This window comes from Chenopodium album, chromosome 6, assembly GCF_948465745.1.
Source record: "Chenopodium album chromosome 6, dcCheAlbu1.1, whole genome shotgun sequence".
Lineage (NCBI taxonomy): Eukaryota > Viridiplantae > Streptophyta > Magnoliopsida > Caryophyllales > Amaranthaceae > Chenopodium > Chenopodium album.
In genome coordinates, this window is record NC_137839.1 from 74,355,150 (window position 1) to 74,373,432 (window position 18,283).

General features: G+C 32.6%; 3 protein-coding genes across 3 annotated transcripts; all 3 read right to left on the bottom strand.

Moving 5' to 3' along the window:
* Positions 1–4,219: 4,219 nt before the first annotated feature.
* LOC145637232 (heavy metal-associated isoprenylated plant protein 41-like) lies at positions 4,220–7,807 on the bottom strand. The gene is made up of 3 exons (XM_081688708.1): positions 7,495–7,807; positions 5,581–5,779; positions 4,220–5,027 (listed from the first exon to the last, which is right to left on the bottom strand). The coding sequence occupies exons 1-3, from the start codon at positions 7,721–7,723 to the stop codon at positions 4,220–4,222; spliced, it is 1,236 nt and encodes a 411-aa protein (XP_081544834.1). The 5' UTR covers positions 7,724–7,807.
* Positions 7,808–9,546: 1,739 nt separating this feature from the next.
* On the bottom strand, positions 9,547–12,663 carry LOC145635265 (internal alternative NAD(P)H-ubiquinone oxidoreductase A1, mitochondrial-like). The gene is made up of 8 exons (XM_081686554.1): positions 11,964–12,663; positions 11,615–11,828; positions 11,092–11,252; positions 10,929–10,994; positions 10,686–10,849; positions 10,479–10,593; positions 9,989–10,168; positions 9,547–9,882 (listed from the first exon to the last, which is right to left on the bottom strand). Exons 1-8 carry the CDS (start codon positions 12,540–12,542, stop codon positions 9,724–9,726), a joined length of 1,638 nt encoding a protein of 545 aa, XP_081542680.1. The 5' UTR covers positions 12,543–12,663; the 3' UTR covers positions 9,547–9,723.
* Positions 12,664–14,309: 1,646 nt separating this feature from the next.
* LOC145635266 (endonuclease 1-like) lies at positions 14,310–18,079 on the bottom strand. The gene is made up of 9 exons (XM_081686555.1): positions 17,890–18,079; positions 16,428–16,608; positions 16,213–16,320; positions 16,028–16,083; positions 15,812–15,895; positions 15,322–15,417; positions 15,115–15,179; positions 14,940–15,013; positions 14,310–14,723 (listed from the first exon to the last, which is right to left on the bottom strand). The coding sequence occupies exons 1-9, from the start codon at positions 17,998–18,000 to the stop codon at positions 14,599–14,601; spliced, it is 900 nt and encodes a 299-aa protein (XP_081542681.1). The 5' UTR covers positions 18,001–18,079; the 3' UTR covers positions 14,310–14,598.
* Between the last annotated feature and the right edge of the window lie 204 nt (positions 18,080–18,283).

The window sequence follows — 18,283 nt, forward strand, 5'->3', positions numbered from 1 at the left end:
ACAAGTACAAGTAACACCAATAAGATCAGAAGTTTCCCAACAATAATTTGAAATGCTGCAGGGCATGCACTAATATGTAATCAGATTATATATTCACAACTCACAAGTATAAACTTTAGGGCATATAGGATAGAACTTCTAAATCATGGAGTCTTTCTTTTCCTGTAAACCACTTGGTAACCAGAACCCGAGTAATCAAAGCCCGGCCATGTCATGCCCCAGACAGGGGAAGGCTCCCACTGCCAACATTGTTACATACTTACATTCTCTGATCAATCTCGAACAACTCTCTTACCATTTGTAAAAGTGTATGGTGGTTAGTTGCTTTGTCGAGTCAACCAAACAAGTTTGAGAAACTTTGAAGAGCTTACAATACATGAAAAATTTACCATTTTAAGAGAGCATAAATTCTAACATTCAATCAAATGACAACTAAAACAATGTGTCATGAAAATGAATGCATCAATTAGCTTAAGATAGGATAGAGAAAAAAAAGGTGGTCATACATACTTGATCATATCAGGATTGTCTTCGGATCCATAGAAGCCAGCATGAGGGAAATTATAGACGATGCAATCGAACTTTCTACATTTGAGCAAAGGGTGATCTTTCATGTTTCTAGCATCCACTTCATGTAAAACGGTTGCCCCTAATACTCTCAACTGTACCAAGTTTATTGTTGCTTTCTTATAAGTTTTGATCAGAGAACCTGTTTCCAGTTTACACATAGTATCAGCAAAAGCCTAGGATTACTACTAACACGTAACACAAGATGATCCCCCAATTTTAAAAGTCAAAACGAGTCAATTAAGTGATTGTTTGGTTTACATGGGAAATTAAATTGTTATTGGAAGTTATAAATTACATTTCATTGGAAATTAATTCCCACAAGCAATTCATAGGAATTTATAATCATTTAGGTATAAATCAAAGGGAATAAAAATTTCTATAATTTTTTTTAACTGATCAAAGAGGCTTTAGTGATTTACTCACCATATGTTGTAAGAAGCCTTTTTTTTTTTTTTTTTTTTTTTTTTTTTTTTTGAAGAAGCCTAATATACCCAAGAATTTCTTTTCCTCATTTTCAATTTTTGTTGTTAACCAAATGCTCCAATTGCAAGTTGCCCACACTTTTAAGTTCTGGTTTGATTAACAATTGAATGAGGAACTGAAAATTCATGAAAATTGATTGATTAGGTATAAATTTCAAATCGACGGATTTGGATCCAAATCTTGATCTGCATATAATAAGCAAACTAGATCTAGATCCAAACTCACAAATAAATAGTGGAGAAGTAGAAATTAACCATAATTCACATTTCCAACAATATATAAAATAGATTACATAACCCACCTTTTGATTAATCAAAATCCATGTAAACTTCAAAATTAACTCAAATGTCAACCGAACAAGCATTAAATATTAACCAAACGGAAAAAACATTAGGTAAATACGATCCATTCCACAACAACATGACCCACCCAAATCAACATCCTCTCTAGTCTCTATAGTGTTATAATCTATTGACTCTACTCCACGTTTTTCTCATAGAAAACAACATTAGGATTCACTTCTCCGCACTATAGCTTCGGGGCACATACATTTTTCTATGTATATTGATAGAATTTTAAATTAAAGCAAGATTTGTTACACAAATTAGTTAATACTTAATAGTTCAGATTTGGAGCACAATATTCTCAATTCAAATTTACTCTTTAGCAATGTACTCCATATTAATTAAATCTTTCAACCCTATCAAATTTAAAATAAAAAAGGCAAAAGTTAAAAAAGATAAAAACTTTTACACAAAAACAAATTTAATAATAATTAAACTCAACACAATTTCAACTTTTAAAAATCAAATTTCCAAAATTTAAACAAAAATTAAACAAACTTTAAAAGAGAGAAAAAGAGGGGGGCTCACCATAAGAATCGAGAGAAGTGGCAAAAATATTAGTCGCAGAACCAAATGCAACAGCCAAAGAGAGTGAAAAAGAGAAATCACCTTCACCCACTAATAATATTGCATGATTTGATGAATAATGTTTCACCCACTTTTCTTTATTTACCAATTTTTCTTCCATTAATAATTCTTCGAACACATTATTGTTATTATTATTGTTACTATTATTGTTACATCGAGTATTATTCAAATACATCAATGAAGGTTGAAGATGAAAAGACTCCATATTTATGATCTTGGAATTTTTTTAAAAAAAAAATCGACGAGGGTTTTAGAATTTTCAAATTACACTTATATTTTTACTCACATCTCAAGTAGAATTCTAAAATATGGAATTATTTTTGCGGCCCATTCATTTAATAGTGGAATTTATGGCCTTCAAATTATTTGATGTGATGAAATGAGCCCAATGAAATGAAATAAAAAATAAGTACGAAATAGTTCTTATCAAAAACTGTTTTAGGTAGGAATGTAGGATAGTGGGAAAAATGTGGATCACCAATTGGTTACATATTATAGTCATATGGAGTGGATGGGTAGATACATATTACTACCTCCGTTTCATATTATTTGTAAAAGATCGTTTTTTACTCGTATTTTTTATTTATCTCTTCTATTAACTATACTTTAATACTCCCTCCGTTCCACAATGATGTTCTTGTTTTGACTTTTTGACTTTTTTAAGAAAGAGAGAATCTTCTAAATTTCTCTTAATCTATAAGAATAAATATAGTCATGTGGGATCTAGTTTGATTCGTCTTAGTGAGTAGATTATTAATATCTAACTTTTATAATTTTTGCTAGTGTGAGATTAAAGATATTTGCGGTCAAAGTTGGGTCAAAATTTGCATCGATTTACGAAACAGGAACATCATTATGAAACGGAGGGAGTATTACTTATGATGAAAAAAATTCTCTTGGTCTTAACTCTATAATTTTCTTAAACTTCGTGCATGGTAAGCTAAAGTATTGCGATTATTATGAAACGAAGGAAATATCATATTTTTTTATATACGTGTATGGAAATGAAAATATATATGTTAAAATTAGGGAGTAACTGTGACAATTTGGTGTGTGCTCTTTATCCGTCCATTTAAGGACTTATTTTCTTCAACTTGTTTCAAATACTTATTACTTATTCCTTAATAAAATTAAATCATGTTAGAACTTTTAATTATATTTACTTATTGCTAAATATCGTTAATTGTGTATTAAAAAATAACAAAAAATACGGGAAAATACAAGTTAATCTGCCAAATAAACGAATTTTTGTTAATTTGATGACTTTTTTGTAAATATATTGAAAACGCAGGATCATTTATTCAGTATTTTTGATGAGCTGTCCAATTACTGTTTACAACTTGCTTTTACTGTTTGGTGAGGAAATTACACATGTACCTCTCAACTAGTACATGAAAAGACGCATATACCCCTCCACTAGTACTTGAAAATACAATTATACCCCCAGATAAACAAATTTTGTTTAGCTGGGAAATTAACTAGGTATAGCTCAAAAATTATATATTTAAAAAGTTTATAATTACACGAATTTAACAAGATCTATTTTGATAATGATTTTCTTTATAGATTAGTATTAAAATATAGTCTAATTTTAGTCAAATTATTAAAATCAAATTAGACTTGACCATACTTGATAATAAAATTCAGATTATACCGGATTAGATTAAATCTTGTTAAAATCATACCGGATCTCCTTATTTAATGCAAAGAAAACAAGTTCTTAGGCCCCGTTTGGTTTAATGTTCATAGTACACTCGCTTTGTTTAAGATTTTATGAGATATTGTTAATGGTGTGTGTTGTTGTGTAACAAATTTCGAATTTCGCTCTTTAAATTACACAATATTCCATACTAAATACTACCTCCAATTTTTTTTAGTTGGAACTTTGGAATATTTTATATTTCTAGAATAATACCCCAAAGTTGCAATTTTAAAAAATCGGAGGTAGAATAAATGAGAGCGTCATGCATTATCAATGACTTGGGATTGATTTATTAGGTGCTCGGTATAAAAGCTAAGCTTGATTTAGTGGACGTAAGTTTGCCTGGGAATATTGAGATAATCCATATAAAATAAGCTAAGCTAGACTTTGTGGACGTTAGTTTGCCAAGGACTATTAGACAATTCATGCAAAAGTTTCAAAGAAGAGCAACTTCCCGTGTTTTTGTAAACTATTGGATCTCCGTTTCTGTATTTGATAAGGACTTCAGATCAGCTGCAAAGCACAAACCCGATCAGTAACCAGCATTTTCAGGGATCCATCTTTCACACATATTCAGTGTATCTAATGCTTTCACTGCCAACCGACGGACCAAATGGTAGTGTGCGCCTTCATATTTTCCGTAACAACAGAATAATTCAACAGGTTTAGGAATACGACCCAAGGCCATATTTATCTCCTGAAGCTCTGTGGACAACTCTAGGGTGTTTCCAAAGTTTGACCTGATCCATGAAATTGCAACATTTGAATTGCTTTCAACATCAAGTGCCACATTTCTGTGGCACAAGTGTGATCTCTCGTACATCAGTAATGCACATTTGATAGCAAGCAATTCAGCAAAATTGACACACATGTAAGGCAATGGTCCCCAAAACATAGCTCGAACTGAATGATATTCGTCTACTAAGACACCTGCATATCCTGCTGCCATTGGAAAGTGTCTAACTTCTGCTTTGACGATGAATTTTACTCTAGGTAGAGCGTCCCTGCGACCCTGCAGGTTAAAATGACTTGAAGAGTAATCATTGGAATATATGTCAGGGGAAGGTGGCGCGACAGTGAAGATGAATGTATAACTGTCTTTCCAGTTGAAAGGTTCATCGATTGTTGAACTATGACCTCTCTTGTTCTCATACATCGGGTAGTCCTTGATATCAAAAGGGACGCACTCCATTAGGCGTAGAGAGTTTTGGTGTGCAAGTTCTTCGAGATTCCAAAAAGAGTAAGGAGGCTTGATTTTATGAGTAACATGAATCTGGCCATTGTGTCGGAGCAACCACCTAGCATTGCTGAAGAAGTCGTAGACTAGACCCTGATGCTTACTGCGAATAACAAGGTGCCGTTAACCAAGATTGTAAAAAATAATTTCATTTGACATATGACAATTCAGGAAACATGGAAGAGGAAACATATGTAATGTGTACCAATACAAGCGTTAGCTCAGAAATTTCCAACAATATTATGACAAGCTGCTATCTTCAGGGCATACTTGAATAACATAAGCTCAAATCATATAGTATTAGAAGTGATAATAAAATGCATAACCCCTTAAATTGGAAAATATTCCCAAAAAAGAAATTTTTCTTTGAAGCATATTTTAAGTCAGGCCAGGTCATGGCCTAAACATACAGGACAAAGCTCCCACTGTTAACGGTGTTGCATTCCACGGTTAAGCTTGAACAATTCCCTTATCATACATGGAAGCAGCTGATGGTTACTTCATCGAGTCAACCAAACAAATTTTACAAAAGCATAATTTTTATCATCTAATCAAATAAAGTAACAATTAAAATTCGAACAAAATGTGACATAAAAATGAATGCATCAATAAGTTTAGAATAGAGTAGAGATTCTAGAGAAAACATGTATTCATACTTGATCATATCAGGATTGTCTTCTGATCCATAGAAGCCAGCATGAGGGAAATTATAGACGATGTAATCAAACTTTCTCCAGCAGAGTGAGGGGTGATCTTGCATCTGCCTAGCATCTACTTCATGTAAAACAGTAGCTCCCAGAAATCTTAAATGCATCAAATTTAACGCTGCTTTCTTATATGTGTTGATCAAAGAATCTGTTTCCAATATCAACAATATAAGACTAGACTCCCCTTAGTACATTTAGTACAATAATGTTGCAAAACCATTTCGTAAATAAAATTGCTCTTTTATTCTAATCGTTAGCCATAGTTGTTTATGATCATACTCCTAAAGTCTAAGATTCTAGAAGAATATTTTGAGTTATGCATTATGGAATACATCATTGATTAATAAAAACCTTCATACTACTATTATGGTGAAACAATGAATACTAAGGGGTGCAATACTGTAATATACTCGATATGCAATGAAATTAATCAATAAATTAGTCACTCATTGGCAACTTACGAAGTAGATTGAATACTAGCAAATGTTAGACTGCAGCACCATTGATTCATTTCAGCATATGTGCATAGATGACATCCAAGTATAATGGCTAGTTGGTGGCAAAATAATATCATCAACAAAAACCACAATAAAAATCCCAAGTTCTTAGATTATTTTTATACTTGTGATTAATAATACTTTTACTCCTAGCAAATTGTCCTACTATTATAAAGTGCGGTCATTCAAAGTAATCCATATGAAGTTCTTTAAACTTTTACTCTAAGAAGCAGTCCAAGAAGATCCAATGTGCAAAGTATCAATGATTCAAACTTCAAAGTAAACATTATTGAAGGTAAATCTCTATTAACTCAATTCCTAGATTTGGTAAATCTATTCTTAATCCATTCAAACATGTAACATCCTTTCTATACAACAAGTTCTCCTAAACAACCAACCTAATTGCACACTCACATTTAATTATTGCACATGATAGAGTATAAAAAATTCAAAACATATTCCTGGGCCTCAACCAAAAGCGCTTAAACTGATGGTTGCACACTCACTCAAAAACAACCTAATTGCAAAAAACAACCAATGGATACATGAGACAAGGTGGAGGGGTAGTGACATCGCTTTTCACCTCATATTCGTGTTGTTTAGGAATCCCCTCATCTAACCCTCATATGGGTCCCCTTCTATTCACCAAAGCAACTATAGGGTCAAGTATTTCATTTTAGTCTTACTATTACACATTTACACTTGGTAAGATTTAATGAAATATAGGTCGGATTTGAAGCACAATTTACTCTATTCTAATTTATATGGTAGGCAATGCCTTATACTACTTCACTTCACTAATTCCTCCTCACAAAATATTACTCCCTATATCCCCAAAAGTTCGACCCTTTTGGCTTAATCTTAGTTCCAAAATGATCGACCCATTTGCATTAAAATACCCACCAATTTACAACAGTACTTGTACAAAATTAGCTCACGTATAAAATTTTGTTTTTCATGTATTTTTAATACTTTTCCTTCTTTTTATTTAACTTTTTAATACCCGCGAAATCAACCAATGAACCAATATACTTTTCCTTCTTTTTATTTAACTTTCTTAATCCCCGCAAAATCATCCAAAAAGGTTCGTTTTTTCGGGGACCGGGAGAGTAAAAATAAAAAATCATCCACATGCATGTTGTAGAAAGATCAAAACTTTAACAAAAACCTACTTCTATATATACAAAAAAAACAATAAGCAAAATCAACTCTATCATAAATTCATAATACATAGCCCAAATAATATTTAAAATAAGAATAATACTTGACAATTTAAGTAAATTTCAACTAATGTATTTTGTACAGAAATTTAAAGAATTTAACAAAAATTAAAGTTCAGAAAAAGAGAGAGAAAAGAAAGGCTGACCATATGAATCGAGAGAAGTTGCTATAATGTTAGAGCCAGAACCAAAAGCCATAGCCAAAGACAATGCAAAAGAAAAATCACCTTCACCCACTAATAATATTTCATGATTTGATGAATAATGTTTCACCCACTTCTCTGTTTTTACCATATTTTCTCCAAAACTTGATTCATAACCATTATAATTATTATTCGAAGACATTAATGGAGGTTGAAGATGAAAAGACTCCATCTTTTACCTTCTCACTGTAAAAGCAAAATAAAAGGCAAAGAGGGAGTAGAACTTATATTCTCACTAGTGTAAATTTAATTGTCAGGCCCATTAATGGTTTTTAAGCCCAATAAAAATAATACGGAGTCATTGTCAAGTTCCAAGTTCGTGTTGTCTTATCAGCAGTTCAGCCAGCCTTCTTTTCAGATTGTGTGAAACCATGTTGATTTGATTTATTCATACTCATTAATGCAATAGTTAGATTAATTTTACTACATATAATTGGATTTCCTAAGAAGTTTTTATAAGTGTTACTAAAAAAAAAAAAAAAAAAGTGGTTGGTAATTGAAAAAGTGAAATTTAATTCACATTACAAATTTCTAAGTAGTTAAAGTGACTGAGGTTGCACCTTTTAATTACGAGGGTACGTTGAAGGTTCAATTCCCACTAGGCCACTAAGGACACTTTGACATGTTATTTGATGGAGTGAATTGAAAATTAAACACACAAACTAAGCTATAAAAGGTACAGGGTAAAAGTGGTAACATCTTGTCCTTATTTCTTATAGTCTTACAAGTGGTAAAACTATTTCAATTAATTGGTGTGGTGTAACTTGTACAGAGTAAGTAAATAAAGAAGGATGGATTTAAACTAAAGTGCATGCACACAAATTGTACGATACCTAATGTTAAGGCTAATTTAGAGGGTGGTTAAGTCCTAAGTAGGTTTAATAAGTTAAAAAAAGTGTTCATGTCTATAATATACACATTTAGTGCATTTTAATTTATTAACATATGTTTTCTTATTTGAATGATTTATATTAAGACATGTTTTGTTCACCTTATTTTCACTTGTTCAGTTTTAATAAATTAAAAACTTAATTAGTTCTATTTAGTTGAGATAAGTTCGGTTACGCAAAGTTCAAGTAAATCTAGATAGCTATTCAAAAAAAAAAAAAAATTTAGATTATTGAAAATCATGTGAATAAAACACAACCCTCACCAAAACTCATCCTATCTTATTAAACTTATCAAAACTGATAACTTATTTTAAATTGAGCTTAGATAACCATTATCAATCATCAGAACTATCTAAATTTATATTATTGCTGATCTTATTTGTTTTAATCTCCTTAAACAATCAAGGCTAATTTTCGCTCATTGGATAATTAAATAAATAATAATCATCCCTTAATGATCAAAATAAGAAATCATTATATCTTTGATGCACTTTACATCCGAATGTATATACCACGTTAACAACCTTTGGAACAAAGAAAAAAAAGCTTGAAATTAGAGCTGATCAATATTAGCCTGATGGCCCGGCCAGCCCAAATTTGGGTGGGTTTTTTTTTTTTTTTTTTTAATAGATTTAGACAGTGTTTTAATGCATAATTTTTAGTTGATTTTTTTGGCCCGGCTTGGAAAGCCCGCATGGTTTGGCCATTTTGGGCTGGTTTGGGCATGCGATTTCTAGCCCGAAGCTTGGCCCACTCTAAGAAATGGGATGATTATTTTGGCCTCAGCCTCAGTCCAACCCCCTCTTTGATAAGGACTACTTGAAATGAAAACACAAAAAGAACAACACACTTTTTTAGTATGACCAACCACAATGTGCGGTAAGTTGACACATACTAAAACATTGATTGAGTAACCCCTGACTGATTGAGAAACCCCGATCCACACCGCGTGACCAACCACATATGATACTTTATGCGAAAAAAAAAGAAAAAAAAAAAGTAAAGCAATCGGAGTAAACAAAATAAAATTGAGAAACTACATAAATCGGAGTACTAATTACCAAATAGTACTCCGTATTTGTGTTTCACACTTTATTAGTTCAAAAGACATCTGTTTGTGTAATGCTGAAATTCCATCATAATATCATATATAGAAGAATTCAGTTTTGCAAAATTGATTACAACAAATCATATAACATCCAAAGTTTTACCACAAGCTATAAGTAAAAGGACCTCAATGCAATAGGGACAACAACAACAGCAATGTTTGAAGCTAATATCTTCAGTTTCCTATCTTTGAAATATCCCTGCCAAACACTAGAGTGGTTGCCCAGTTTACAGCAACATAGAATCTGTTTCTCCAGCTAAGTACACGCGTTAGATATGCTGAGCGCCAAATCAGAAAGCTGAGGAACCCGGCAATGGAGATGCCCTTAGCATCCTGATGATAATAAATACAACGAAAAATTCATCAAACAATAGATGTTAATTGTTAAGAAGAGAATAAATCACTCTAAACTTCTGTTATTCAAAATCGTAAGGAGTACCTTTGACTCGCGGAGATCAACTAGAGCCTTGTAGCTACCTACTGAAGCCATGCTACCAGCATGCTTGTAAACAAACGGTTCTCCCAAAGTAACATCTTTTGCTGAATAAGCCTTTCCTGCATTTTGCTTGGCCATGTTGTTGAATAGCTCTACCAAATATTTGCCTTCTCTTTCAGCCACCTATATGAGCAGATATATAGTTATACATGATGATTACAAACCAATCAGCATTTCAAAAGACCGTTTTTGTGCATGAAATATGTGATCATCTAAGGATATATTCAAGAAAGTTTGATATGGGGTAAGAATACTGCAACAATAATAGTTTGCAGATAAGTTACATGAACCCTTCATTTCACCTCAAATGCTTCAATTTGGACCAAAACATTGATTCTTTTTATAATAGTGTAACACTTGGAAACACACCCATTTTTGACATGAAAATCCAAGTTTTAGCAGCATAGATTTGCAGAAAGGTATGCATTATTACCTGAGCTAAAGCAGGGAGAACGTTTCTTCCAGTTTGTTCCAGAAATCCAGCACAATCACCAAGAGCAAATACATCTTCCACTGAAGGAATTCGCAACCATTGGTCAATCCCAACCCTGAAACAGTCATGATTACCATAATATTGCATTTGTCAAATGTCATCAGAAACACCAGAAATGAAACCAAAATTTTGAGGCAGGTAAGGCACCTTCCACCAGGGCACTTTGGGAGATTAAGAGATTTAATAAACTCAGAAGGACCGACGCCTGTTGACCAGACCAAAATGCCATAGGGTACCTCTGTTCCATCCATAAGTACTATCTTTTCCCTCTCAACCTCTTTCACAATCCCACGCATTAGACACACACCCGACTGATGCAAAAATTTTATGTCAGATGTAATGAACTCGTAGACATTGCAAAGAATTTGATGATAGAAATATATGAATAACCTTTGTCAAGTGACTTGCAGCATATTCCCTCAATCCCACATCAAACGATGACAAAATTTCATTGGCCTGTTTCAAGCAGGTAATTAGAGTGATACTGAGATTACAAGCAGAAAAACTAATGTCTAGAAAAGCAATAAGTTGAGTACATGATATACATACATACCTCAATAACAGTGACCTTGACGCGGTCTTTAACATGAGCATACCGCTGGCTAACATCTCCTTTTATAAAATCACTCAGTTCACCACTGAATTCTATACCAGTTGGACCACCTCCAACAATAACACAATGTAACAAGCGCTTCCTTTCCTCATCAGAAATGCCTAGAAAGACCAAAAAGATAAAAATTTAAACAAACTTGTTTATGTCATAAGCTGAAAGACAATACTATAATACCAAGCCTTACATCGTGCAAGGAAAATGATTTTCCTCATACATTAAGGCTTGTTCGTTCTTTCACCTGAAAACTCCTTAGCTGAGCTTATGTAAACCTTATTTTTTAATCGTAAATTGAACTTGGCTGTCCTTATATGAACTTATTGGCCCTTATATGAACTTATTCACCTGAAAATTATCTTTTCAAGGTGAAAAGAACAAGGCCAAAGTATTAAACTGACATCCAGAAATTCAATCTAAATAAGAATGATGGCTTTTTAGCCTTGAACAAAAGATCTTGAGTAATAACCTGGACTCTGAGAAAGCATAAGATTTGAAAGAAGTTTCCTTCTTATCTCTTGTGCATGATTAACTTCTCGCAGAAAAATAGCATGTTCCTGCACCCCTTTAATGTTGAATGTCAGGGGATCAGATCCCACAGCAATTACAAGCTTGTCATATGCCACCCTAAATCGATGTCGTTCATTTTCTTGCCCCAAGTTCTCCACAGTTTCACAGTAAACCTGGTTTACAAGAAAGATTGTACTTAAGTCATATAGAAGTCCCTTGAAATGAGCAAAAATGAAAAAAAAAAAAAAAAGCTTAAACAGATGGTTTAATCCTAATCAACCCCTCCTAAGATTAATTGGTTAACTTACTTCATGTTTAGAGGTGTCAATGCTAGTGCAGGAGGCCAAATAGAAATAGCAATTCGGATCCGTAGCAAGAGCAGACTGAATCTGACCCACAGGCTCAGCTACTGATCGAAATTCCAATGTCCCAACACAAGTTGAGGCAAGCAAAGGAGTAAAAACCATGTGGTTCCTTGGTGATATGCAAACAATATCATACATTTTGGTGTCAAGTCCCTTCATGAAACGGCATGCTGCCCAACCAGTTCCAAGGACCACAACCCTTGGCTTATCCCCTGGCTTAGTTGCTTCTAGCCCCGGGTATTTCATACTCTCCGACTCTGAAACTGACTGCTGACGCGCAATCTTCTCTGTAGAAGGTAGTTGAGAAGAGAGAGTGGCCTGATAACCCCTACTTTGGAAACTGGGAATATCCATCTTACCAAAGGTGTATGGATTATTGTACTTGAGCATTGCATTTTCTAGTGAAGGTTGGTACTTGGAGAAGGAAATACCCTCAGATATTGCATCTTTTTCGGTTGTATAATTGCCTTTGGCACCTCCTGATCTTCTCAAGCCAGTCCTTGCAATTCTTGCAAATGCCATTTCGAAAACTTCTGCTTTTATTACAAGATCTGATGCTGCAGAAGTTCCTATAAAGTATAAACCAACTTTATGTGCTTCTATATGCTTGAAATTTCCCTGCAGAGAACAGATTCATATCAGGTAATATCAATCATGGCATACTTGTGCAATAACGCGAAAACTTTAGCATTGATTATACTCTTCAGCTCTAGACGACATTAGCATTTCTAGAATGATACATTGTTAATAGAGCTTAAATGTTCTTCTCATATTTCGAATTGAAACTTATTCAAAATAGAGCTCAACCGAAGAACTGAATGTATGTGAAGATTCAACATGATCTTATTTAGTCTTTCAAGAAAATATGGAGCAAAGATGAAGAAATATGAACTAAGATCAAGATTCCAGTATAGCAATCTCGAAAGATGTAAAAGGACCATCATCTATATTACCTTGACTAATGCTAAAAGTGATGCATTACATAAAAATTAACATATCAATAACAGAACATAGAATAAATTGACATAACAATAACATCTAATCTAATACAAGTATAACTTAATCACTAAAATTTTAGAAATGATCAATAAATCAAAGAAGTCACACTGGATCTACATTGAAAATTGCCTAAAGTTTTGTAATATTGAAAGACTAATATGGACAGAGCTACTACTATTTTAAGCACATTATGCACCAATGTTACTTACAAGCACTATATGCTAAGATTGCTAACCTATGCTAACAAAATGCACATAGATTATATAAAATATACTCCATATTACTACAACATGTCATCAACACGGTGCAACAAAGAGGGTCAGATGAACGCAATCTTACACTTGAACCTAACATGTTCTCGAGCTACATAGACTTAAAATGTTAGGGCTTGAATCCCTTGATACACATTTCGTTCAAATGAGATTGTCTTACTTTATAAATCACTAATATGATTCACAATGCTACATAGGATAGCTACACCTTAGCTTATAATTTAATCAACACGTCATAACTTTTTCGCTTTTAAATTGAACAAAATTTGATTGTTTCTAAAATTGTGTTACACTTGTTAGTTGTTACGACAACCTAGTAAACTTGTACATACCTAATCACAACCTAGTTTGTAATCTTTTAAACATACGAAGAAAATTGAAATCATAATACATGTAATGAAACAATTGAAAATTTGAAATGATTAAATGCAGAAAATGAAAAACTTGTTAGAACAATTATAAAAAGAAATAATAATAAGAATTACGAGTAAAGGAATATTACTGGGGTTTGTAAGAAAACAACTTTGTGTTTGGCGGCTGGTGAACGGTGATGAAATCATGAAAACTCCTTCATAAAAAATACAGGCATTTTATAGCACACTAAATTAAGAATGTATTAATAATAATTTTTTTTGCCAAAATTATACTCCGTAATAAATAAAAAATGGTAATAAAGGAGTTAAAATATTACCAAAAAAATAATATGGAAGGAGATCTGAAAAGGGTGGCTTGGGCAACAAGAAATTTTCTAATTAAAAAGGAATAATAAATGTTTCAAGTTGGTATTATTAATTAAAATTAAAAAAATTAGTTGTCGTTGGTTTTACACTTTTACCTTTATAATTTTGGTTTGTTCAATTCAGTAAGAATGTACAAAACTTTACGGAAACACAATGGTAAGTAATTATGGGTTAGTTTAAATAGTTAGAGTTTCTCTTTCAGTTATAAGTGATCTTAGGATCGATTCTCACCCAGTCCTTGTGGCTCGCTAAACACCACAAAAAATTATAATGTTCGCTAATGTTTGCTTATTGAAATCATATTACAGAGGAAGTATGTAATATAACAATCTGTTTAGCAAAGAGTTAAATTACAATTTTTTTCAACAAATTATATGAATCTAAATATTGTACAACGCTTTGGTAAAATAATAGATGCTACTTTTATACTTACATATCAATGAATTATGAAATCTAGAAATGAAAGGGGAAAAGAGGATGAAATTAGTGTTGTAGTTAGCCAAAGACTATTGAGTTTGTTGCAATTTCTTTCTTTTGCCGATCATCATAAGGTTAAGGCAAGTGATCTTATGTTGCTGCTATCATTGCTTCATGACCTTGGTTGAACACCTTGTTTAAAATCATGGCTAATCGAACCCCTCCTTGTGCAATACGTTTCATCACGAAAGGCAGCCTTGAATTGAAGTATTCATCTATAATAAACCACATCAAAAATAAATACACGTTACCAGACAGTGGCAGATTTTGACCGGAAATATTACATATGTTGGAGGGGCCATGATTTAAACCTCTAACCTCTCGTTCAAAACTAATCACTATGTCACAACATAACATTTTACGAGTACAATAAGGTTCAGATGATGAGACGTGTCTAGCTAGTTTTAATAAATAAAAAACAAATTGGTTACCTGAAAGAGTTACACCAGGCTCAGCATCTTTGTAACCCCATTTACAAGCTATGTTAATGCTTTCAGTTGCATACCTATATGGCAAGGGAAAAACAAAAAATCTTATGTAAATAATTACTTGATAAAATGCAAAATAACATTTTGAATGAAAATTTTATAGTAAAAATAATCATACTTGGTTACACAAGTATGAAGACTGTTGCAATCTGTCCAATGTGAGACATCATCCGACCATATTCCCTGTAGTAAAATGTAAGGCAATCCATAATTTAGTACATTATTGCTTATTATTATTATGTTTTGCAGGAATTAGCTTAGTTATTTGTTATGACAAATTGCAAATAATGATATATATAGTCATGTGTAAGCTAAGTAGTCTTACATTAGTGAAGTTTCCTACAATGTCTTGTTGTAAGAGATCAACGTCGTTGTCATAGTAATCTTTCAAGGCTGTAAGAATTATCTCTCTGTCCCATACCTACACAATACAATAGCAACCATGTTAAAGGTAAGTTTTTACTACTAAAGAAGCGTGACAACTAAAAAAGGCTCTTATAGGCATAATCCATGTTTTTGTATGAGTTATATCCCTTGTAATTACGCAAAAATGTCCATAATATAAGCTAAGGTACCAAACGTTCTATGAACTCAAACCCGAGAACAAAAAGAGTGTTATGGTGGTAACTCTTAGAAGTGGTGGAATATGTTGTATTAAGATGTATGTATTCATGTTGAGCTCCTTAACAATCACAACGCGAACCTTTTTTACTTGGCCATGCCCAAATTGTCATTCGGAGTGTTTAAATATAAATTCAATATAGCTAATCTAATGAGAAATATATTGTAAAAGTATGTGGTAGATATATACATACATGATGGAGGTTTGATTTATGTCTAAACCAACGTAAATCAATAGAATTTCCTCCTTCATCACTGGTATGCGCGCAATGCATTGGCTGTTACAATGATTAACATAAACTTAAATTAGATTTACAACAATAATGATCAATTAAGCTTAAAAATCAATATATGATGGTTAGCTACTTGGAGATCGAGAGTAGTGAGAATTTCGATCATCACATACATACCTGATGAATATCTCCCATAAAATGTGACAGAAATAGCAATGCCTCAGTCATATTATCTGCATTTTTTAAGGTATGTACACCACGTCAAAAATAAGAGTTGTTCTAAGTAATTTGAGACGAAGTGAGTATCGTACTTAAAGATATTATAAACGAATACAACAGTAAATTAAAATATCAGATCTTACATCGTCGATCAGCAGTTCCTTCGCGGTAATGCTGAAGTTGAGATGTGTAATTTTGAATAGCACCAGCAACACACATATCCTCCACACCATGTTGATCATGACAATCCCCTATAAATCAATCCAACCATATATTACTAAAGACATAATAATCGCGCTTATATTATAATATGATCAGATCAGATCAGATCTTACACATAACAGATTCGAGTGCTTACGTTTATAATTGAAAGAACAAGAATCATCAGGAGTATCAATGAAATGAAGAGGGCTAGTCCAGCGGTATTTGTACCAATGCCTCACTTGGTCTGGCCACACACATAACGCCGATAAATTACCATTTAAATTGTCTGGTAATAATTTCTTCACTGCATCTAGTGCCTCTGGTTCCAACAGATCCTACATAACACAGTTAATTACATAATGTTGGTTAAATTAACTTCCATTAATCAATTTTGTTATACATAAAATTAAATTGTGGGCTAGACGTGTTAGAAAATAACAATCGATATTGGTCATTTGGAGCATCATACACGTGACACGTACACAACATCTAATGTATGCATGATATACGACTTTGCAATAATGATATATATATATATATATATATATATATATATATATATATATATATATATATATATATATATATATATATATATATATATATATATATTTGTACAAGAAAGGTTGATATATGATCATAATCCAACTACAATTAGAGACTAATTAGTAATTATTTAATAAACCGGATTTTGCTGAAAGATAGTTTCCAAATATAGTAAATTAAATTGTTTAATTTTAATTCCCTTGTGTATGTTGCTTATACTTCATCCTAATATAAGCTAAGTACTAATTTTCGAGTTCCTTGGATTGTCTGTTTTCAAACATTTGGAGTCAGCTTAACTCAAGACTGTTTTTTGAGTACAAGGCAAGCAAGTTCTAAGTATTACGACAACAAAAGTTCATCACATCACAAATTTGGTAGGTAGGGTGGAAAATGACTCAAGCCATTCGACGTAAGCTTGTATGTTGTACAAGGGAAATTTAATTTGTTGGCGTTACATCACTTAGCTTGTATGCGACAAATTGCAAACGCGCACTGGTGTTATCAATACTTGTACGAAAATTTGTTCCCTAGATTTTAAGACTTAAGATAGTAACATGACTTAAGACTATCAACAATAACAGTGGAGTGAGGGATAGCTTAAGTGGTTAGAGCTTCCCTCAAAGTGAACAATGGAATACAAAGCAACACCCTAATTCCAATATATGCTAAAGTCAAAACGTGTCAACTAAAAAGAAAGGGAGGTAGTAGTAATCTGAGGTCGTTGCATATATACTCTATACATTTTGAAAGGCAAGGTAACAACATCCAAATACAATATATGGCTAAAAACTTTAGAAGTAAAATAATAACTAGATTTAGCTATTTATGTGCTAAAAGTGCTAGCTTAGTTTAGTTTACCTTATATATGTGAAGCTAAGGCAACCGATAATTAGAGCTAGATTGATTAGAACAAAAACAACGAACATATAAACTTCATTCCTAAATCTATTTATAAAGCAAAGCTTCTATAAGGTCGTCTCTTATACATACTAGACCTCGTGTTTTTCAAGAGTGTATGAACAAAAACGGAGTAGCACACCACGAAAAAAGAGTACGTAGTAGTAGCTAACCTGAGCGATTTTGCAAGTGATGGTGTGACCCTCTTTGCTCCATGCTTGAACTCCAGCAATCAAGATCAAGCAATAAACTAGACAAGAAACAAAACACGTTGAGCGCGACATTGAAAAATCTCTATACTTATTCAACGTGAAACTAATGAAATTTATGTGTTGTTATAATGACTCTCAAATGAAAGCAACACACAAGTTAACCTATGTGTTATGGGTTGGCAAACCAGCATTATATATAGATACATGTCATATAGTTGTTAACATTGAGTACAAGTCTCATTTATCAACCATTTTGAGTCCTTGAGTAACTAATAAGTTATGACTTTGTACAAGCAAATTAAGCATATTCTATCTATTATAAATAGCATCTTTTAATTTCCTATTAATTAATTTA

What these genes read in the sequence shown, in the direction of transcription:
- LOC145635265 (XM_081686554.1), bottom strand. Translation starts at nt 12,542, where the DNA reads ATGGCATTTGCAAGAATTGCAAGGACTGGCTTGAGAAGATCAGGAGGT. An exon ending in TCAAGGTCACTGTTATTGAG is followed by an intron (nt 10,995 to 11,091) that starts GTATGTATGTAT and finishes TGCTTGAAACAG; the next exon opens with GCCAATGAAATTTTGTCATC. An exon ending in TTGATCTCCGCGAGTCAAAG is followed by an intron (nt 9,883 to 9,988) that starts GTACTCCTTACG and finishes TATTATCATCAG; the next exon opens with GATGCTAAGGGCATCTCCAT.
- LOC145635266 (XM_081686555.1), bottom strand. Translation starts at nt 18,000, where the DNA reads ATGTCGCGCTCAACGTGTTTTGTTTCTTGTCTAGTTTATTGCTTGATC. An exon ending in ATAAATCAAACCTCCATCAT is followed by an intron (nt 15,418 to 15,811) that starts GTATGTATATAT and finishes TGTATTGTGTAG; the next exon opens with GTATGGGACAGAGAGATAAT. An exon ending in CTTCATACTTGTGTAACCAA is followed by an intron (nt 15,014 to 15,114) that starts GTATGATTATTT and finishes CTTGCCATATAG; the next exon opens with GTATGCAACTGAAAGCATTA.
- LOC145637232 (XM_081688708.1), bottom strand. Translation starts at nt 7,723, where the DNA reads ATGGAGTCTTTTCATCTTCAACCTCCATTAATGTCTTCGAATAATAAT. An exon ending in AACTTCTCTCGATTCATATG is followed by an intron (nt 5,780 to 7,494) that starts GTCAGCCTTTCT and finishes TATTGGAAACAG; the next exon opens with ATTCTTTGATCAACACATAT. An exon ending in GACAATCCTGATATGATCAA is followed by an intron (nt 5,028 to 5,580) that starts GTATGAATACAT and finishes TGTTATTCGCAG; the next exon opens with TAAGCATCAGGGTCTAGTCT.